The following is a 22,643-nucleotide window of genomic DNA, read 5'->3' as shown; positions in this document are numbered from 1 at the left end:
CCCTCAGGACGCTTGCCTTCCAACAGTGGGGGAGGGGGGAGGAGAGAAAGCAGACCACGTGACCTTCTATGCCCTGAGGGGCCGCCGCACAGCCTGCCGGGAGAAGCTAGAAGCAAGACAGTGGTCCGGGCGCATGCGCAGGCCGCGTCCAGGTCCATTGCGCAGGCGCACTAGCCTCTGGGCTCAGACGCGCTCTAGGTGATCTGTCCCTCGGCGCCTGCCGTCCACCCTTCCAGGCGCGCGTCCGTTCCCATAGAGATGCCCACGGCGGCCCTGCCCCCTGCCTCATTGCTGTACAGATGGTCGCAGGAAGGAGGCTAGCGAGCCGCGGAGGTCTTGGCTCCAGAGGGCTGAGGGTCGCGGCAGGTAAGGAGTACGCTGGGCGGCCTGGACCCCAGGCCAAACTTGACGTTTGTCTCCTGTGGGGACCCGGCCCCGGGTTCGAGCCTGGCGGCCTTGGCACTCAGAACCGAGCCCTGAGCCCACCCCCCACTGCATACCTCCTGGGGGATGCCCTGGCGTTGGACCCCTCCCCCATCACCTTCCAGACCTGGCCACACCTGCGGGGGACGGGGAAGGGAAAGGAACAAGCCTTTATGAAGCCACGACTGTGTGTCAGGCACTGGGTTCAAGCCTTTGCATTATCTCCTTGGATCCTCACAACAGCTTTGCCTGGTGGGAGCTGTTCTTGGCCGCATTTTACAGATGAGTAAACTGAGCCTAAGTGACTGATCCAGGGTCACACAGCCGGAAGTGTCTGAGGCTAGTCTCCTCATCACAAGCCGAGTCCGGTCTTTATTTCACGTGATTCTCTGTTAACATATTTCGCTTTTCTTCCATCTCCGGACCCCATACCTTTGCCCAGGCAGTCCGTGACACCGGGAGTGCGCGCCCCTAATCCGTCCAGTCCTGCTGAGATCAGCCGGGCCTCCCCTGTTGTCCTCTGGCGCCCCCTGCCGCCTCCCCAGCCCAATTGCTCGGTATTCATTGTGGGCAGGAGTTTGTGTTCCCATCTGTCTTTCTAATCAATGAATATGTGTTGCTTAAATGATTGATAGCATAGTCCAGTTGCCTCCCCAGATAAAATGTGAGCTCCTTGGAGACCGAGGACTGTTATCCTCAGTGCATGCGTCCAGCCAGTCAGTAAACATGTATTAAACACTTACTGTGTGCAGGCCCTGCCCTCAAGGAGCTTACGATCCAATGGGGGAGACAAATATATACAAAGCAGGCTACCTTCAAGATAAAGGGGAGATAATGAACAGAAGGAGGGCCCCGGAGGAGAGGACTTGGGAAAAGCTTCCTGTAGGAGGTGGGATTTTAGCTGGGACTTAAAGGAGGCTGTGGAGGGCAGAGCACAGGAGGGAGAGTATTCCAGGCCTGAGACATAGACAGAGAGGTAGAGGGTCTCATGGGACAACAGCCAGGAGGCTGGTGACACCAGATTGAATAGGAGTCTGGGCCTAAGGTGTAAGGAGACTGGAAAAAGAGGAAGTGGGTTACCAAGGGTTTTGAAGGCCAAACAGAGCATTTTGTTTTGCCCCTGGAGGACATAGGGAGCTACTGGAGGTGACTGAGTAGGGGATGACATGTTCTGACCTGTGCTTTAGAAAGATCTCTTTTTTTTAAAAAAAATTATTTATTTTTAGTTTTCAACATTCACTTGCACAGAAAGATCCCTTTGGTAGCTGAATGGAAGATGGACTACAGTAGGGAGGGACTGAGGCAGGCAGACCACCCCCATCCCCCAGAAGCTACTGCAGTAGTCCAGGTCTGAGGTGGTGAGGGTCTGCATCAGGGTGGAGACAGTGCTGGAGGATGGGGTGGGGGGAGTATTAGGGAGAAGCTGTGGAGGTGAAATGGACCAGAGATGCAGCAGAGGTGAAATGGACCAGAGGTGCTGCAGGAGGTGAAATGGACAGGCCCTGGCACCATATTGGATCTGGGGGTGAGAGAGTGAGGAGTCTGGGATGACTCCTAGGTTGGGAGCCTGGGGGCCTGGGAAGATGGGGGTGTCCTCAGCAGGAATAAGGAAGGCAGTGGAGGGGGAGGGTTTATTAGAGCAGAAGGGAAGGAAATGAGTTTTGTTTTGGACACGTTGAGTCTGAGGTGTTGGTGGGACTTCAGTTTGAAATGTTGAAGAGGAAGATAATGAGTATGTTGACAAAGGATGCCAGATTCATGGCACCAGCACTAGGTAAAGGAACTTGGGCGTTGCATCTAGAGAAGGGGTGGGGGAGGAGTGGAGAGAAGCTGCGTAGCTATTATCACTATGTTGAGCCTTTCTGTCTTAGCCACTGTTTTCGTTGCATTTTTTTTCTCTTAAGTTTTTAATGAAAGCACAGAATGTGCATGTTCATGGACAGGCCCATGGTTCTGCAGAAAAGTTAATCTATGATGTGTTGATGGTAAATCACAGTTTGGAGGATATGCCTTGGCTGTGCTGAGCTAAGCCTTTGGTAATTGGTCCCATGCCACACTTTAATGTTGGAAAAGAGGAAGTTTTTCCTCACACAGCCTATCTTCAGCTTTGCATCTCCCTCCTGTGGCTCCTAGGCCTGCCCTCCAGGGCCAGGCAGGACAGGTCCAGTGCTTCCTTCACAAGATAGCCACATAGATAGGGAGGGGGAAGGGAAGGAGGGAGGGAAATGGGGGAGGGGGAGGGAGAGAGAATGCCTGCATGCATGCGTGCATATCCCATTTATTAAGCTCTTACCATGTGCCAGTCACTGTGCCAAGCCTTGAGAATACAAAAGTAAGCATGGAGACAGTTTCTACCCCCAAGGTGCTTGCCTTCTAATTGGGGAAGATATAAAAGAGGGTGCTAGGGGGCGCCACAGTGCACAGAGTGCGGGCCCGAAGTCTGGAAGACTCATCTTCCCCAGTTCAAAAATGGCCTCAGATACTTCCTAGCTGTGTGACCCTGGGTGAGTCACTTCACTGTGCTTACCTAAGTTTCCTCATCTGCAAAATGAGATGGAGAAGGATATTCCAGTATCTCTGCCAAGAAAACCCCAAATGGGGTCACGGAGAGTCAGACACAACTGAAAGCTACTGAACAACAGCACTGAAGAGAGCTGAAAAGGGAGGGGGCTGGGCAAGGCTGGCCCAGGTGCTTCTTCAGATGAAGGTTCCAGCCTCCGGGGCAGAGGCATCCGTGGGAATCAGCAGCATCCTCAGGGAAGTGGGAGAGCCGTGCTCAGGGCTCCAGCCTTTCTAGTGCCCCCTCTGGACATCTGTAGAAGGAGCCACTTTCCCAGGGGCAGCTGTGCCCAGGCACCTTCCTTGGGTTCTGTGACTCTTCGGAATAAGTGCCCAGTTCCCATGGGCATGTATGAGTTAATGCTCCAACCTCATGTGCACCTGACTGCTGTCCCCATCTCTTCATTTGTTTTTTTTCTGTTTTCAAGTCACTGCTTACCAGAGGATGAGTCCTGCTCGGAGGACTGGTCTTTTGCTGTGCTAACAGATGGAAGGGGGCTGCTCTGTCATAGAATTAAAGGGGCTGATTGGCTGCATGGAGAGCAGCTCGGTGAAAACCAGGACCCCGTCAATCCCCCTCCCGAAAGATGTTCGGAATGTCATTGAGGGGACTCTCTTCTCGCCATCTCCTGCTCTGGACTTGAGCAAAAGAGGCCTTGAACATCTAAGTGAGGAAATCTTCAAAATTCCTCATCTGAAAGTGAGTCGCTATGTCATCCGGGGCATCACTGCACAATACAGGGCGTGCTGGTGCTCACCGGACGGCATCCTTGTCTCGCAAAAGTCTCATCAGGGCTTTCCAGGCCATGGGGAGATGGGACCAATGCCCCGTGACAGTCTGTTATTCAGATCTGTTGTGGGGAAAATGTTGGAGAGATTCACAGGTCACTTGGAAAAGCTAATATTGGTTAACCATGTCTGGCACAAAGCCTTAAGCAGTGAAAGCTTTGAACTGGGTTTAATTGGCCAGGAGAGAGCCTTAGGCTTTCGCTGTGGCCTGTTTAATGTGTGTGTGTGTGTGTGTGTGTGTGTCTGCACTTGAACATGGTGTGCAAGCACGCACACTAGAGCACACACACACACCCACACAAACACAGCCAGGGGATGGGCAAAGACCTAGAGATTGTTAGAGTGGATGTGATACCATAAAAACAGCTGTGAGAAGGAGGTGCACAGTGATGGACTTCATCAGGATGAGCCTGCTTCCTTAAGAATGAGCCTCTACTTTTTACTTAACACAAATAATTGTGTAACACATTTTAGAAAGGTGTCCATCAGAGTTGTGGAGGTGCTGGCACAGGGCCAGGGACGCTTTGGTCATTGGGAGGAGGAGTGGGGATGAGCCTGGCCTGTCTGTGTTTGGGTCACCGTGGCTGTCTTGGGTGGGGGAGGGGAGCCCCTGCCCCATTCCCCCTCCCCCATGGCCAGTGAGGGCCGCTTCAGCCTAGTACTCAAGGGAAGCCTGGGGCTGTTCCGAGCTGGGAGAGCAGCTTCCTTCATCCCTACAATAGGCAGGAGCTTGTTATACTAGAGACGCCTGGCTTGTCCTAGTGCCCGTCTCACTGCTAGCTGGCAGAGTTAGTGCGATAGAATCTAATTCTGTTTTTTGTTGTTGTTGTTGTTGTTGTTTGTTTTCCTGGAAGCAATTGCATCTCCAAAGAAATGAACTCAGCATAATTCCTAAAGATTTCTTTCAGCTCCTGCCAAGTCTCGTTTGGCTGGATCTCCGGCATAATAAAATTAAAGCTATTCCTTCTGGGATCGGATCTCACAAGTAAGACTTACGTTTCTGTTCCTACATTGTAAAAAGTAATTTGGTTTGTTGTCTGCTTAAATGTGCCATGTGGCCCCTTCCTATTTTTCTTCAGCATGCATCTCAGTAGATGAGTTTTCTGCCTCTCTGAGAGTCAGCTTGGGGGTCTAGCGGTAGCTCCAGACGAACATAGCACGGCCCAGTTGGAAGCCGGCGCCAGGCCTGTCTCTGGCTCTGGTGTGGGAGGGAACGCTCCTTCCCTGTTTGCTCACACACTAGCTAGCTGTCCCCAAAAGACCTCCCCATGGGGCAGCTAGGTGGTGCAGTGAATAGAGCTCCAGCCTTGGAGTCAGGAGGACCTGAGTTCAAATCTGGCCTCAGACACATTACACTCACTAGCTGTGTGACCTTGGGCAAGTCACTTAAACCCAATTGCCTCCCTAAAAAGCAAAAAAACAAAAGACCTCCCCAAGCACAAAGTTCGGGCCTTGCTTCTGTCCTCTTTGGAGAACCGAGGCATTGGAAGGTGGTTCCCATGTCCCTTCCCCTGTCTGTGGCTTCCCAAGTAGGGTCTGGCCCAGAACTTGAAGGAGGAGAGAGCCACTTTGCCTTTGGGCAGTGTGTTTACACACATTGTTGTGTCCTTGGAGCCTCACAAAAGGTTCGTGAGGGATGTGGGGCATGGGCATTATTAGCCTGGAGTGAGGGACAGATGAGGAAGGGAGGGCTGTCTTCGTCACCCAGACTTCTTGCCGAGGGCATCACTTCTCTTCTCCCCACAGACCGGCATCCCTGCCCCTTGCCTCGTCTGCCCTCCCTGTAACCCAGGGCCGCCCCTCAGACAGGTTTTACTCCCTGTTCTCCATCCATCCTCCTGTCTGGTCACATTAATCAGGAAACTAGCACACAGCTGTGGAGGAAGTGCCTTCGCTGCGCTCAGCCCTGACACCATCGCAGCCTTTGAGCCGGGGCGCTGATGAGAAGAGCTCCATCGCCAGCAGATGCCGAGGCTCCTGTGGCAAGCCTTCCGGGGTCCTATCTCGCCACCGGCCTGACTCAGGCCCACGCCGCGTCATGCGCGGAGCTGCCCCAGCTCTCCGGCCTCGTTCTGTCTTGAGATATGTGTCGCGGGCCCTGCTGTTCCATGCTGCCGCATCCAGGATGTCTGCCTGCATCGCCAAGCCAAGCGTGGGGGAAGACGGGAGAATGAGACTGGCTTTGCCACCGGTGGCTCGTAGCCCTGCGTCACCTTAGCCGAGTCCCTTCCCCTCTGGGCCTCCCTGTGCTCGCTCTGATGGCGTCCAGCCCAGCTTCTCTGGGCCGTGTCTGTCCCGACACCGCGGCGCTAGCTCTGCCACGGTCCCTGGCACCGTCCTGCCTGTAGCGGGCCTCTACTGGTTGAGTGCTTGGGGAGCCCAGGTGCAAGAGAGAACTCTCCACCTTCACAGGTAGGCGGCCCCTCCACGTGTGGATGGCTCTGAGCGCTGGGGAGTGATTCCTTACCACTGTGGACCCTGGACGCTGCTCTTTCCCCTCCCTTGGTTCCGGCATCCCCAGAGCTCTGTTCTTGGCCCCAAGTGTCAAGTGACCCCGATGACCCACACATCCATGGATCGGGCCCTCAGCTTGCTTCTGAGCTCCGGGACCCCTCAGGGTCAGCTTCCTGCCAGACACCTCCGTCCAGGTGTCCTGGGGATTCCAGGACCTGGCCATTATCCTCACCCCCACTCTCTGAGCAGCCTTGCAGGAACTCAGGGTGCTGCCCATTTCCCTCGTTCAGGGCCTGCCTCGATTGGCCTCTGAGACATTTTCCACAGAGCTGCCGAAATAGTCTTCCCAAGGTGCAGGTCTGACCCACCTCTGGGGGGCTCTTCCTCCGCCAACCTCTGGGAGAAGTAGATGGCGGCATGGGAAGCCGCCCACCATAGGCCTCCTGCTCCTCTTTCTAATCAATTATTGTTGCCTGACAGTCACCTTTCTGGCCTCTACTTTGTTGCTACCCCCTGAGCCACATCCCCCGTCTCCTGCCTCTGGGCATTTACTTAAACTGTGCCCCATGCCAGGAGATCCCTCTCTGATCTCAGCCTCCCAGAGTCTTTGTTGCCCTCTCTGCTTCGTTCCCCCTCCCTTCCCCAGGCCCCGTAGCAGAGATGGAGAGCTAGGAGTGACCTCCATCGAGTCCGGCAGATACATATCCTGACTCCAAGTCCAGGGCCCAGTGCCCTGTGCTGCTCTGGCCAGCACCTCCCCCTTTCAGTTCATCCTCGATTGGATCTCCAAGTGGAATTCCTGAAGCACATGTACAGCCATGTCGTTCCATCGCTCAGAAAGGTTCGGCTGTCCCCTGTTGCCCAAAGAATAAAAATACAGCCTCTTCTGTTTGGCTTTTTTTTCCAATGATAGTTTACTTAAGGTTTTGTGGGTATGTCATTTCGAGTTGCATCTTGAGATCCTTTGCTTTTTAGAACATGCCGTTCCACTCCGTTCTGTGGTTTCTAGTGGGTGTTGTGTGATTCAAATTTCCATTCTTCAGTGGTTTGAGGGTCTTGGCTGCTTGTAGAACTCATCGTTTGCCACTGGAATTGTTAAATGTAACTCCTACGTCAGTGTCTTGGCATCTGAAACATAGACTTCTGTTCCCCGGCGCCCTCCCCCCTTCCTGGAAGCGACCTGCAGGTTCAGCCGCATCCTACCAGCGTCAGACAGCTTGTTCTTGTTGGGGAAGCAGGGGGAGAAGAGGTGGGGGATAAGGGCAGGCAAAGTTATTTCTTGCATGTAGATTTGTCACGTTCTTCTAGGAAACCTGCATATAGCCTTGAACTGTTATCAGTGCGTACTATCCCCAAAAAAGTGTTCTTTTCCTTTTAGTACCTTTTGCTTTTTTCTTCTAGATTATCCTCGGCATCAAGGTGCTGGTATTCCACATCCGTTGTTTGCTATTTTGTGTCTTTGAAGACACTTGCCACCGTAGATGTAGATTCGAGTTTTCTATTCTCAGTTCAGTTCACTGAGTATGTATTCAGTGCCTGCTGTGTGCCAGGCTCAATGTTAATTGCTGGGACTACAATGGGGGGGAAGGGAGGTGGTCTCTGCCCTCAAGGAGCTTCTATTCTAATTGTGGGAGATAACTGAAAGGAAGCTGAAAAGCTAGGAGGGGAGGGACCCGAGGGTATGAAGTCCCCTGGAGGGGGTGATTTCCCAGCTTAGCTGCAGGGGAGAGCAGAGCCTTCCCTGCTGAGGTCTGAGTGCTGGGTGAGGGCAGGTGATAGAGGAGGATCTTGGCCCATCCCCCCCCCCAAGGGAGCTGAGAAAAGTCCCCTGGAGCAGAAACCGAGCAGAACTGCCCATTGGTGCTGCCGGGCAGGCTGGGGTGGGGGGCACCAACATGTTTTCTCTTCTCACTGGACTGTCTGTGTTAATCTTTCTTTTCAAACATCGCGGAACCAGTCTTAGGGTTCCGCAGGATCCCTGGTTCATCAGGCATCAGTACCATTTCTTTTGTCAAAATAGTTGATTTAGAGACGTTTGTAATTTCTTTGGTCTTGTAGTGTTCGTGCTTCTCTCTCTCGATTCATCCTGAAGTCTTTCGTGGTTTGGGCCTCTTTTCCTTCTATTTCCTGTTGCTTGCTGACTGGGCCCGCCCCTCTGATGGTGAGCTTACCACGGGAGCTTTGGACAGAAGTGCTTCCCTGGACTTAGCCTCAGCCCTCAGGGAGTCGGGACGGTTCCCTTCCAGCCCAGTGTGGCCCCTCCCCTTGCTCCATCCCTGGCTCTCCTCAGCTGGGAGGTGCTTCCTGTGCTGGGCCTCACTCCCTGCCCCCTCACAGATCTGCACACACTTATCGCTTGCTCCTTGTAGAATGGGTTGGGAGACAGGCACGAGCCCACCCCTTAGAGACTCCTGTCCTCCAGGTTCACTCCTCAGGCCGCCTTCTCGGGCCTCGTCCTGTGCGTCTGGCCAGGATTGTCCTGGCTCAGGAATGTGCTTCCTCGAGGGAAATTTTAAAGAATTGATGGGGAGCAGCTAGGTAGTAGGGTGGATAGAGCACTGGCTCTGGAATCAGGAGAACCTGAGTTCAGATCTGACCTCAGGCACGAGCTGTGTGATCCTAGGCAAGTCACTTAACCCCAGTTGCCTCCACAAAAAAAAAAAAGAGTTAATGGGCACTAGAGAATTTGGCTAGTCCTTCATCTTGTAGGAAGCTTTTCCACTCGCCAGTTAAGGCCCTTCATAGCCTGAGCTCTCCCCTCGCTGTTCCTCAGCTCAGACTCCCAGCTTGGCTCAGCTCCCTTCCCACAGGGGGCCTTTGCTGACCTTTGGGTCACTAGTGTTTGTTTGCACGAGCAGTTATTAAGCACCTACCAGGTGCCAAGGGCTGGAGACCTATGGTAGGGCCAAAAATAGGCCTTTCCTTTAGACATAGTCTGCATCTGCTTGGACGTGGATGTGTTCTTTCTCTCAGAGTGCAGGGTGACTGACCATCGGTACGTTCTTGTTGACTGGCTGATTGCTGGCAGGGGCCCCCCTGCTCAGACTCCACGTACTCCCCCAGAGGAGCGTGGTGGGCATTTAGTACCCATTTTTTGAATGGAGGTACAATGCATCAGCATCCAGTGAGCACGTAATAAGCACCCAATAATAATAATTCATAATGATAACAGCACGCATTTATACAGGGCTTTAGTCTGCAAAGCCCTTTGCATCTGGTATCTTACGGGACTTTTGCAGCCACCTGGGAGGGAGGTGCTGTTGTCATATCCCCATTTTACAGATGAGGAAGCTGGGGCTGAGAAAGGGATCAGACTCAGGTTTTTCTGACTCCCCAGCTCTAGGCGCTGTGGCGCCCCTGCTGCCCGCCATGTGGGAGGCACACAACATGCACATCTAAGCAGTGTGGTTTGCTGCAATGGCATTTGAGTCAAGTGTGAAGGAGAGAAGGAAAGAAACAGGCATGAGAAGGGAATATGCTGTGCGTATGGGGAGGGAAGAGAATAAGCATTAATGTAGCACCAGCTGTGTTCCCCACACTGTGCTCAGTGCTGTTTACAAATGTTACCTCATTGGATCCTCACAGGATCTTCGGGGGGGGTGCTATGATTATCCCCATTGTACAGTTGAGAAAACTGAGTCTAGAGGCTAAGTGACTTGCCGTGGTCACACGGTTAATAAGTGTCTGAAGGTGGTCTTTAACTCAGGTCTTCCTGACTCTGAGGGGACCTAGTATAAAGGCACACAGATTGGTGATGGAATGTTGTACAAGGAACTGCAAGAAATCCATTCTTGCTAGATGGAAAATGACAGAGAGGAGTGTAATTCTAACAGGATTGGCTCGGTGGGCTGTGAAGGGCTCTCCAAGCCAAGATGTCAGAGGAGGAGGGAGTAGTGTAGCTACTGCCCTCCGCAGCTACTCTAGCCATGCTCGAAGGAGAAGGCTGGATTGAGTAGTGATCAGAAAGTCCAAGGAGAAACCACAGCCCCACATCATAAATCCAAACCGCTGGCAAGTGGCCAGGGCGTGGATTGTGGACGCAGTACCCAGAGCCCTTGGCTAGAGTCGAGAGGCTCCCAGGGCAGCCGATGGATGGGAGAGCTCCCAGCGGGGCCAGCAACTCCAGAGTAGATTTGTGAAAGAATTTTAAAACCCAAAAAGGTAAAGAGCTGTTAAGAGGTCAGAGAAGCCCAAGACAAAAACTCAGAAGAGGAGAATCTCTCCAAAGTACCTGTAAGCCAAACCTCGCAGAAAAGTATAGCTTGCCCACAAGATCAATTAGAATTCCTAGAAGAAATTATAAATGAAATGAGAATGACAGAGGAAAAAAATGAGAAAGGAATGAGGACTGTGGAAGATAAACTTAGATAATAGTCTAGCACAAGAGGTAAAAATCTCGACCCAAGTAAAAGACTTCCTGAAAACTAAAATGACTCCATGAGACAAGAAATAATTTTTTGAAAAGTCAAAAGATTTTAAAAAAAAGTAAGAAAATGTAAGACATCACATTTTTTAAAGAACTGTACTAGAAAATAGATCAAGGAGATATAATTTAAGAATCACTGGAATGGAGATGAGACATCATATTTCAAGAACTCATAAAAGAAAACTGCCTGGATCTTTGAACCAGAGAACAGAGTGAAAATAAAAAGAATCCACCGGTCACGTCTTTAAAGAAAACTCCAAATGAAAACTCCCCCGAATGCCATTGCCAAAATCCAGAACTTCTTGGTCAAAGGAAAAACACTATAAACATTCAGAAAGAGTTCAAGTACCAAGGGTCCCCATTTGAGATCACACAAGATTTAGCAGCCACGACATGCAAGGAGTGGAGAGCATGGAACACAATATTCCAAAAAGCAAGCTATGTAGCCTTAAAACCAAAAATAACTTACCCAGCAAAATCGATTATAATCCTGCAGTAAGAAAATGGACCATTAAAGAAATGGAGGACTTCTAAACATTCCTGATAACAAAAGGCCAGAGAAGCCAGGTGGAATCTTGAAATAGGAACATGGGAGTAAAGAGAAACATAAAGAGGTAAATAGAATGTAGAGTGACATGAGCAGAACAAGAGAATATTGTATATAGTAACAGCAGTATTGTTCAAAGAGAAACTGTGAGTGACTAAGCTGGTCTGAGTAATAAAAACATTCAAATCGACTCTGAAGGACTTATGAAGGAAAGTGCTGTACACCCCCCAGAGAAAGAATCGATATGTGGAAGTATGTATTGTGGGGTTCCACATATATGTCTGTATCAAATGTTGGCTTTCTCTAATGCCTGGCTGGGAGGCAAAGAGAGAGAAACAACTCAAAACTCGTAACAAAGAATAAAATAAATATGATTTTTAAAAAGGTAAATATAAGCTAGTGATTAGAAAAGACTATTGAAGATGACATGCTTATATTCTAATGGGGATGAGTGATCCAAGCATCCTCTGAGACCCATAATGTCATCAGGAATCACCTAGGAAATAAAATAAGATGGGGGCCAGGGATGATTTCTGTTGTTTGGATGGTTTTGGAATAAGAAATGAAAAGGAGAGAGAAAAAAGAGGCACTGGGGGAGAAAGTGGGAGAAATGGTGGGTACTTATGTCACATAATCCAGGGGTCTGTACAAACCAGGATGGGGGCGGGGGAGCAGACCTCAAATGAAACTCACTTTAAACTAATACAGAGTGAACCCATGCAGTTTCTGCTATAACAATCACATTATAAAAATGAACAATTTTGAAAAATTTAAAAACTTTGATAAACACAGTGATTAATTGTGATTCTGGAGGACAGATGATTTAGAATGCTGCCCACTTCCCGACAGAGAGGGGTTGGATGAGGCACATTTTTAGACATGGCCAGTGTGGAAGTTTGTTCTGATTGACTCCGTGTATTTATTGCAGGGTTTTCTGGGGAGTTTTGTGTGTTTGGGTTTGTTTTCCAATTAAGAGTGGCAAGGGGCAGGGGAGAAGATGGGAGGGAAAGAGGTTAGGTGACTTAATTTTTAAAAAAAGATAATTATAAAAAATGCACACAGAGGCCAAAGGGAGTCATTTCTATTTTATGCAAAGGCAATAGGTGGCCTGTGGAGTTTATCAGAGAGGGCACTGGCAGGATCAGATTCGTGCTTTAGGAACATTAATTTGACTGTCCTGTGGCAGACGGCCTAGTGAGGGAAGGGGCATGAGGTGGGGTGAGCCATTGGGAAGCCGTCACAGTATTCCAGGCAGAAGGAGAGGATGGTCTAGACCAGGGGGAATGTCAGGGAGGACGAGATTGGACAGCACAAGTGAGAGCTGAGGGTGACCCCGAGATTGCTGGCCTGCTAACTGGGAGGATGGTGACGTCCTCAACAGAAGCAGGAATGTCCAGAAGAGAGGTGGAGTTGGAAGGGAAGGGGATGGTTTGTATGTCAGACAAGACGCATTGGGGCTGCCATCGGGACATTCAGTCAGGGGAGGATAGTGCTGCCTGTGTGGGTCCGTGAGGCGTTATGAAGCTTGTGAGGGCACCAAATAGGGGAGGGTAGAAGAGGGCCTGGACAGAACCCAGGGAGCAGCCACCATTGGGGCTGAATGGGGACAAAGAGCCGAGAAGAGGGCCAGGAAACCCCCCCCCCCCCAAAGGAGAGGCTTTCCAGGAGAATGTGCTGCCATGGCGACAGTAACATGAGGACAGCACAGCCCGTGCGTGGGCCAGGCACTGCTGAGCACAGACAATCCTGTCTCTCTGATACAGTGGCCCTGGGGGGAGGTACACTTATTATCCCTGTTTTATAGACGTGACGAAGTGACTTGGCCAGGGTCACACACTCGTGTGAGTGTCTGAGGCAGATCTGAACTTGGCCCTTCCTGACTCCAGGCCCAATGTGCTTTCTGCTGCACCACTAGCTGCCTAGAAGAAAGCTGTCTGAGTAGTGATGAGGTCAGGAGAAGGGAATGTGAGTGTGGATGGCCTTTTAGAGGAGCCTGGCTGTAACGGCAGAGAGCTGACAGTCTAGTGAGGTCTGGTCATGATGGGATCAGAAGGACCCTCGTTGAAAGGGAGAAGTGGAAAACCTGAGAGAGGAGGGACGACCGTGAAGGTGGAGGGGCCTGGGATCACCACGGCAGAGACGGGGCAGGAGCAGCAAGTGAGGGCTGGAGAAGGGGAAGGGGGAGCCCCCAGCAGTGGCCTCTGGCTTCTCAGTAAACCCTGGGATGGGGTCTTCCCTGGGAGGGTGGGGAGCGGAGCTGGGGAGATTACATAAAGTGAATTTGGGATGGACCCCAGTGTCCTCCTTGTAGGATTTCAGCTCTGTTGCTTCGGCAGCTGCTGGCCCACTTCCCAAAGCTCCAAGCCTGGAGTCAGAAGTCTTGAGTTCAAATCTGCCCTCAAGCACTGTCTAGCTGTGTGACCCTGTGCAGATCACTTCATGCGGTCTGCCTCAGTTTCCTCAACTGTAAAATGGGAACCATGATAGCACCTACCTGCCAGGGTGGTTGTGAGAATCAGATGAGACACGGTTAGCCCACTGCCTCACAGGAGGTAGTATTTGTAAAGCACTCAGCCTACTGCCTGGCTTCCCTCCCTTCCCCTTCTGTTCGACAGCCTGTGAGTAGGAGGATGGTAGGACTGATCGTCCATGATATGATCAGAGAAGTAGGACAAGAGGCCGAGGGATTCCAGAGTCGAATACAGTGAACAGCAGGCAGGTCCCCTGTGCCCAGAGCAGGGTGATGATCTGGGGGAGGCCAGGGCCCAGGCAGTATGGAGAACAGGCTGGGAAAACGGTGGAAGGACGGAAGTTAGGAGCTGATCCAGAAATTTGGGAGTTTGTGATTGTGGAAATCGAACATTTAGACGTTTTACCCAGGGTCACACAGCTAGTAAGTGTGTAAGCCAGGTTTTGAACTCGTGTCTTCCTGACTTGATGTCCAGGACCAGTAGGGAAAGCAAGGCTGAGAGCCCGGGCCTGGCCTCCTTGAGAAGCGAAGGGCCTTAAGCCTCAGAGGAGCATTTCTGCTTCCCATCAGGAGCAGCGTGCCCGGAAACAGGTCCCTTGCCACCCGCTCGGGCAGTCTGTGGACCATGCTGGCGGCCAGGCATGGTGGCAGAGTCCGTGAGTCTGCCAAGAAAGCCTATTCTGCCCAGATGTGAGGTCCAGCCTCCTTGGGCCCCTTCTTCCTTTTCAATCCTCTCGTGGGGAAGGGAACAGGTATTTATTAAGCACCTACTATGTGCTGGCCATTGGAACCTCGCAATAGTCCTGGACGTGTAGGTGCTTTTTTATCTCCATTTCACAGATGAGGAAACTGAGGCAAACAGGTAAAGTGTCCTCATCTGCCAAATGGCAAAGGTGGACCGGCAGCTCTGTCCCACCTCACTAGTCTTCTGAGCTTTAAGGGGAAATTAAGTCATTGGGAGGCAGGGTCAGCTTTTAGTGTTGACATTTGGCATTTGGAAGAAGGGATGTACCTTTTTTTTTTAATTACTGAATTGCTCTAATCTTGGGAGGGCCAGACAGAGCTCTTCAGGCTTGACTTTGTCAGGTTTTGTCCATGGCATCCAGGGCCTTAATGATATTTTAACAGAGTTTTTGTGTGATTTATGTCCCATTATGTCAGTACCATTAGATCATCTTTCTGGGAAGAAAGCTAAAGCTTATTCATCAGAACACTATGGGTTTTTTCAACACCTTAGCACTTGACAACAATGACTAAAGATATGGCAGCATGGATGCACTCCCTTTTCAGTCCCGGGCCACGTAAGCTCATGGCAGAGATAGTCTGAATCAGCATGCTTGGTTTGTCTCCAGAGGAGACAGTGAGCCTGATTTAATAAATTCTTATTTTCAGTATAAGTCAGTGACATGAAACCAGTCTTTCTGATTGGATTAAGTAAGCCTGTTGTTTACTTCCACAGAATTTACACTCAAATTTTCACAATAGTTCATCACAAAAAAACAACCAACCAACCTAAGGCTACATGGACTTGAAGACAAGAAGAGGACTCCTTAAAGATGGTCAGGCCTGGGGCAGCTAGGTGGCGCAGTGGATAGAGTAACGGCCCTGAAGTCAGGAGGACCTGAGTTCAAATCTGGATTCAGACCAAACACCTGACCCTTACTAGCTGTGTGACCCTGGGCAAGCCACTTAACCCCAATTGCCTAGAAAAAAAAAAAGATGGCCAGGCCACCGTCCATCTGTCTGTCCACTACTCACCTCAGAGACTGGGTGCCATGCCTCAAGGGTTTCATTCACCTTGTTAAGCACAAGAACTTTGATTTTCTACAAGTATTGAGGAAGCACCTACTAAGAACCTAGCAGAGGGATGACCCGGGAGTGTCGGAGGAGAAAAGGACCTATGGATAGAGACGTCATGGAGGTGGAAATGGCAAACGCGGACAGCAGGGCAGCTACAGAGGCCCAGGATGGCGCCAGGTTAGAGCCACACCTCCTCAGCTCCCGAGGATCTTATTACCTGCCCTTTGCTGACGATTCTCAGATCGCTTAGCCAGCCCCAACCGTTAGTGCCTCTGTCTCCAGCGGCCTTGCAGATGTCTTAAACTCAGCAGCCCAAAACAGACCTCACGACCTTTTCCCACTGCCACCACAATCTCCCTCCCTCAGGCTCCCAAGCTAGGGCTCATCGCAGCCTCCCTCGCTACACCTTCTCTCTCCGTGAACAAGATGGCACCAAGGCGCGTGGTTCCCCCCGTAACACCTCTTGTCCACATCCCCTCTGCGGTGTGTCCTCTGATGCTGCCCCTTCCCTGGGGGGTCAGCCTGCTTCCAGGCTCTCCCCGCTCACCCACCAAAGTGCAGGTCTAAGTATGTCACCCGCCCCCCCTGGATCGAACTCAGAGTACACATTGGCATTCAGAGCACACACGCACTCTGTGATCTAATGACCCCTAGCCTCCTGGCTGCTCCTCCCGTAAGACCCTCCCCCTCTCAACTCGGCATCTTCCCTGGCTGTCTCCCCTCCTATCTGCACTCCCTCCAGGTCCCAGGTGAGATCCCACCTTCCACGGGAGCTTCTCCTGATCCCTCCTCATCCCTCTGCTGATTATTTCCTGGAGACAGTTTGTAGCGTGTCTCCCCCATTAGACTGTGAGCTTCTCGAGATCAGAGATGGCCTTTCGCCCTTCTTTGTATCCCCAGCGCTTAGCCTGGCATGTAGTAGGTACTTAATAAATGTTGATTGACTCACTGGGACGGTGGTGGTGCCCTTGAAGAGTTTGTGGGGAAAGAGAATTCAATGTGTTGAGTTGGAGATGTCCTTAGGAAGGCAGTTGGTGATGCAAGACAGGATTTCAGGAAAGAGATTAGTGTTGAATATATAGTTCTCAGAGCCTGGGGAAGCTGATGGGATCACCAAATGACATAATACAGACAGGTTCTTACTTTTTTTGTGTCATGGAAACCTTGGGTAGTTAATTTGGTAGAACCTTCTCAGAGTCATGTTTTAAAAACTGAGAGAAAAAAAATAAAAAAACTGAGAGAAAGTTTACATTTTAGTTAGAAAATAGTGAAAATAAAGATGTCATTTTTCCCATCTAAATTCATGGACTCCTTGAAATCTATCCTGGACCCCAGGTTAAGAAGAGAGAAGAGGGAGGGCTCAGGATCGGGCCTTGGGAGACACTGGAAAGGAAAATATAAAATTAAAGTCTGTGTGAGATAATAAACCAGTGCATTTTAAAATGAACCTGGATGGTCATTTCACAGCTTGTGAGGGGGCGCAGGGTCTGACCATAAATGGCACGGTGGAAGGGGTCGCCAGACAGCTCCATGTTCTGTGACCACCTGGGAATCTTCTGGATTGTGTTCCAGGGGGTTCAGAATAAGGTTCTGAGGTCCCAAGGATCGGGGTACGGGGGACCCATGAGCTTGGTGACATTTGGGTTCTCCTTATGCCGACCCTCAGGGTCACCAGGACTTTTCCAGCACAGCGTCAGGCAGGCTGGGAGAGAATGGAGGGTGTGCGCGTGAGCCGGGCCGCCACGGTCAGGACTGGCCAAATCACAGGTGGGGAGAACATCACGTCAACTCTAGATGCTGTTTCCATTCCAGAGCCGAGCTCTGCAAGCCCCGAGGCCTGTGGCATGGAGCTTCTGCCCCTCAGGACAGCTCTGCCCCTGCCTGGCACGGGCCTGGTCAGGGCAGCCACAAGTCAAAGAAGGGAACTTAGCTAAGCCTACATTGTGGCTCTGAGGTCCTTGAAGGCAGGCGCAGGCGTCTTCATCCCTAGCTTTGTATCCCCGGCATCTGCACACAGTAGGCTTTTACTAAGGGTTGCTGGTTCTACGCCTGTGTCCTCAGGCGATGCTCAGGCTGCTTCTGGGCTGCCTGCTTAGGGCTCCAAAAAACAACAAAGTAGGGTATGGAGTGGACAGATGACCACCTAAGTCTTTGTTTTTAATTTTTTGTTTTGTTTTGTTTTAAAGGAATCTGAAAACTTTGCTTATGGAAAAGAATCCCATAAAAACATTGCCTGTGGAACTGGGTAAGCGCTTTCTTTTTAAAATAGAAATTAACTTTGAGCGGATTCTGATGTGATTTAAAAAGTGCCGTCTTAGGGGCAGCTAGGTGGCACAGTGAATAGAGCTCTGGCCTTGGAGTCAGGAGGACCCAAGTTCAAATCCAGCCTCAGACACTTAACACTTACTAGCTGTGTGACCTTGGGCAAGTCACTTAACCCCAATTGCCTCACCAAAAAAAAAAAAGAAAGAAAAAAACATAAAAAAAAAGGGAAAAAGTGCTGTCTTGGAGAATGCCATGCTCCCTCCCCATCGTCCAAGGTCCTCACTGGTGAAAGGACAGCCCTCTGATTTTACAAATGAGTGTGTGGAGACGCAGAGACACAAGTAGGAGAAGGGACCCCCACAGTGTTTTGTCACAGAACACCTGCCTCGGCCCACTCTGCAGAGCTTGATGGGATGAGGCGCTTCCTGATATGAGCCCCAATGGGCCTCGTTGTAGGCTTCCTCCCCATGGCTCTGGCTCTGCCCCCAGGGCCAAACCGAGCCAGACCAGGGGTGTCAGACGTTCAGCCGAGGCAGCTCTGAAACAGATGACTGTTGGGAAATGTTTAACAAAAGGAATAAAGTGAGAGTATAAGCCGCTGTTAACTTGGGGTTTTCTAGGTCACTGTCCTGTCTGTCCTGGGGGACAGCTTCTCAGATATGCCCTCCCCAAGTCTCCTTTTTAGTCTTCACCCTGGAGTTAGGAGCTACAGGGCCTCCAGCACCCTGGGTTTCCGGCCTCAGGACACTCTGTAGCTCCCAGGTGCCCTCCGTACCCAGTGGTGCCCAGGCCTGGTTGGACCTCCCATCGTGGTGGGAGCAGAGTGCTCCAGGAAGCTTGGCCCTCTGAGGTCTGGGACCGCACCCCCTCCCCCAGGTCCAGGGCCACCCCCCCAAGGTCTAAGGCCCCTCCCTGAGGTCCAGGGCTGCCCCCCTCCCTCAAGGTCTAGGGCCCCTCCCAGGTCCAGGGCTCCTCCCAGGTCCAGGGCCACCCCCCTCCTCTGAGGTCTAAGGCCCTTCCCTGAGGTCCAGGGCCCCCCCTCAGGTCCAGGCTCCTCCCCCACGTCCAGGGCCGCTGCAGAGCGAGTTCACCCACAGCACCAGCAGCCCCTCTCGCCTTGGCAAGGTCAGCTTATGGGCATAAGGGAGACTCGACGTTGGCCAGGGCAGGTGGTGCCCGCACACCTCATGGGCAGGCTGAGCCGCTTGGAGCTCTCGGACACGGACACACCACCTTCCTCGAGGGCGCTGCGGAGCACTTCACCAGGGAAGGGTCTGTGACAGGAAGTAGCCCGACAGCGCTGAGCTCAGCTCTGTAGTTGTCATCTCAGCTGAACCCTGCGGTCAGTGCCGTCATGACCCCCATTTTACAGATGAGCAGACTGAGGCAGGTACAAGTCAGAGACCAGATCTGAACTCAGATCCTTTGCATCCCAGGTCCATCCCAGGTCACCTTGGTGTTGCTAAGTGGCCTTGCCTTCTCGTAGTGTATGTCTGTGGGACCTGGCTTGGGGAGAGGTGTGGGGGTTCCTCCTGCCTTCATCCATTCATCTTCACCCCTGGAGTTAGATGTCTCCAGTGCCACCCAAGTACCTTCTTCTCTGTCTGTGCTGATGCATCAGGTCCTTTGCCCTCAACCTTCCAGGCCCATCTTTGAGGCCAGGGTCTCAGAAAGGGTCGTCTTGGGGTCTTCTGCAGCCCTGGCCTTGAGGGGCTGAGGGAAGCTCTGCTCCTGCGTGTCTGTGGTCTGGCCTTCCCGGTGTCCCACACCACCCGCCCCAGGCACCAGGGCCAGACGGGCAGCTGGGCCACCCCTTCCATTGGGATACTAGTCGACAAGCTGGCGGTCATCAGGACATAGCCAATAGAACTTTGTCAGGAAGACACAGCCTTGCTAGTGGGGGGCATGTGGGGGACAAAGGAAGACTAGAGGCCAGCAGCACTAGTGACCCGTGTCCCTGAGACGGAAGGGGATGAAGCACGAGTGACCACTGGTCTTGGTTCTGCCGGTCACCTTGGCCCTGACGGTGCCGGAGACCAGGCCAGGAGCTGGGTGCAGGCTGGCTTGGCCCTCAGACAGCAAGGAGGACAGTGTGCAGGGCTACCCTGGCAGGTCTCAGCTTCCTCACCAGTGAAGTGTGCTTTACAAATGTTGGTACATGTTGCTGTGGTCCTTCCTCCTAGAGAGCAGACTTGGCAGGGGGGCAACGAGGGGCACACAGACACCAACAGCCTTGGCCCTTGTGGGGCACAGGAGGCAGCCTGGAAAGGACCCATGAGTGATGGGGAAGGAGAGTGTGAGCAGATGGAACAAGAGTGGAGTCCTGGGTGCCAGCTCAGTGGCCAGAGAGGCCTTCCCAAGCCTGGGCCGGGGGCAGACCCCCAGGGATCCCAGGCAGTGAGGAGCCCTGGCCCGGGAGTGGTGGGAGTACAGGTGAGCAGGTGGGAGAAAAGATACTTCACAGTCACCATCCGCTTTCGGCCTCAGCCTGGGAGACAGGTACTGCTGCTGTCCCCAGTGTCCCCTACCTAGGAAGTGTCTGAAGCCGTGCTCTGTGCACTGCGGCTGCACGAGAGAAAGCGAGCGTAAGCTCCCTGGGAGCGGAGACGGCTTCATTTTCTGGATCTGTCTCCGGGGCCTCGGGCTTGACTGGTCGTGACCATGGCAGCCTGGGCCATGACGATGCCATGGCAAGAACAGGATGAGGGAGAAAGCAGCGGCCTCAGTGCTGGTCATTTGGGGTTTGAGTTACTGGTGAGATGTCCACGTGGAGGCAGTGCTTGTAAGCGGGGACAGGCTTCGCGAGGGGCGCCAGGAAGGGAAAACCTGCCACAGGGCTGAGGGGTAGCGTGCGGCCCTTAGCGGTCCTGTCACACGCGTCGGGGACACCGCAACCACCAGCCCATCCTCCTCAGCCTCGGCTCACAGGCCAAGGACTGATGGGCCCTCAGAGGCCAGCCGTTCCAATCCCTCACTTTACTGATGAGGAGGCTGAGGTCCAGGGAGATGGCCTCTGACCTTGCTGGCAGCTGAAGTTGTGGGGATGAAGGAGGTGGCCAGGACCTCTAGAGTCAGGAGGAAGGCCTGGGTCAGCCTAGACGGATGTAGGTCCTCCATGCGGACGACCTTCTTCTTGGAGACGTCCTGGACTGGACTCTCTTGAGTGTGGGTAGAGCTGCAGGATGCTGGACCACCGGGGCTCCTTTTCTGACCTTTGGAGGAGGGCTTGACTCCTTCCCATAGGTCAGGTTGTTGAGGGGCTGCACTGCACTGCCCTGCCACGCCCAGTGCACCTGATGGCCCACCACAGTCATGCGCCCAAGGGAAGCTTGGACTTCTTGTGCACATCAGGTGGTCAGGGCAGTCGTGAGCTCTCTGTAAAGGAAATGACCTTTCTACAGACTGCGTCTTGATGTGAAAGGGCAGAGATGGAGCAGGAGAGCATGGGCTGACCTGGACTTAGGATGTCGAGGATTCTGCCTCCAAAAGGATCACGTTTGTTTGAGTTCTCCTCAAGCAGGATGACCGCTGGGTGGTCAGACTAGGAGATTCTCTCATTTAGAGCGCCAATAACCACAGAGCACTCTGGGATGCTTGACCCCTCTGCCTCCGCCATCACTGCAAGAGCATCAGTGGCCGCACAGCACTGAGGGTCATTTTGATTTTATTCTGAGTAGCTGTGGCCAAATCACTCGCTGCTAAATGGCCGGTATACCGGGGATTGGCTTCTCTGGACATAGCTAGGCTGGTTTACCATAAGCAGGTGTGGTCTGTGGCAGGACTGTGACTGAAACCATTCTAGCCAAAAGCCTACCTCAGCGTACGTGCCCCCATCATGGTCTTTGAGAAGCTGGGGCCATCTCTGCCCCATCCAGGAGAGAACCGGTCCAGGGTTCTAGACCTGCTTTCTGTGGGGGTGGGCCACACAGCCTCCTGGGAGAGATCTGGACCCACTGTGATGGCTCAGACCTGACCGTCCACACGGGAAAGTCCCAGTGGATGAAGACGTCTATTACCCAGATCATGAAATGCATTTGGAGACAGAGCCAAGATGGCAGAGGAAAGGCAGGGATTTGCCTGAGCATTCCCCAGAACCCCTCCAGACACCTTTAAATGATGCCCCGAAGCCATCCTGGAGTGGCGGAACCAACAAAAGGCGGGGGTGAAATAATCTTCCATCAAAAACAGTCAGACAAGTGAATGGAAGGAGATTCCGAGGGTCTCTTTGCTGGCACTGAGGCAGGACTGTTGCTTGGCCCATACTTGGATCTGGGTGGCGGTCCTGGGTGAAGAGGAGTGCACCAGAGCTTGTGGCTGCAGGGGAACAGGGACCCTGCTCACAGTTCCAGTGCTTGTGGTCGCTCCCAGACCAGAGCCCAGGCCGGGAGAAGAGTACACACCTCTCCTTAGAGCGTACCCCTTGGAAGAACTGAAAACCTACAGGTCCCTACAAGCATCTCTGCAAACAGCAGCACAAAATCCCTGATGCTTGGGACAGCGTTCCCTCCATCCTGGAAGCGGAGCCCCACTGTAACAAAGAGTTAAAAATCAAGAAAAGAGCTGAAAAATGAGCAAACAACAGAAAAAAATTCTGACCATAGAAAGTTACTGTGGTGACAAGGAAGATCAAAACACACACTCAGAAGAAGACAACAAAGTCAAATCTCCGACCTCCAGACCTCCAAGAAAAAGCATGAATTGGGCTCGGGCCATGGAAGAGCTCAAAAAGGATTTTGAAAATCAAGTAAGAGAGACAGAGAAAAGCTTGGGAAGAGAAATGAGAGTGATGCAAGAAAATCATGAGAAAAGAGTCAACAGCTTGGTAAAGGAGACCCCAAAAAATGCTGAAGAAAATAATACCATAAGAAGCAGAACTGGCCAAGTGGAAAAAGAGGCTTCAAAATTCCCTG

At 52.1% G+C, this 22,643-nt stretch overlaps 1 protein-coding gene across 6 annotated transcripts in view; it reads left to right on the top strand.

The window, feature by feature from the left end:
- Positions 1-170: 170 nt before the first annotated feature.
- LRRC27 (leucine rich repeat containing 27) overlaps positions 171-22,643 on the top strand; it is a 68,064-nt gene continuing 45,591 nt past the window's right edge. For 3 of the 6 annotated variants that reach the window (XM_020973082.2, XM_020973081.2, XM_020973080.2), the window contains exons 1-4: positions 179-366; positions 3,411-3,682; positions 4,626-4,756; positions 17,655-17,713. In XM_020973082.2, the coding sequence (XP_020828741.1) occupies positions 3,470-3,682; positions 4,626-4,756; positions 17,655-17,713 (403 nt within the window). In that variant the 5' untranslated portion in view covers positions 179-366; positions 3,411-3,469. Of the gene's footprint in view, positions 367-3,410; positions 3,683-4,625; positions 4,757-17,654; positions 17,714-22,643 lie in introns of all 6 variants that reach the window. The other 3 variants (XR_013485133.1, XM_020973078.2, XM_020973083.2) reach the window with 3 other exon arrangements.

This window comes from Phascolarctos cinereus, unplaced genomic scaffold (assembly GCF_003287225.1).
Source record: "Phascolarctos cinereus isolate Bilbo 61053 unplaced genomic scaffold, phaCin_HiC Scaffold_3;HRSCAF=262, whole genome shotgun sequence".
NCBI classification, from domain to species: Eukaryota; Metazoa; Chordata; class Mammalia; order Diprotodontia; family Phascolarctidae; genus Phascolarctos; species Phascolarctos cinereus.
The sequence above is the reverse complement of the archived record's forward strand: the minus strand, read 5'-3'. Positions and strand labels throughout refer to the sequence as shown.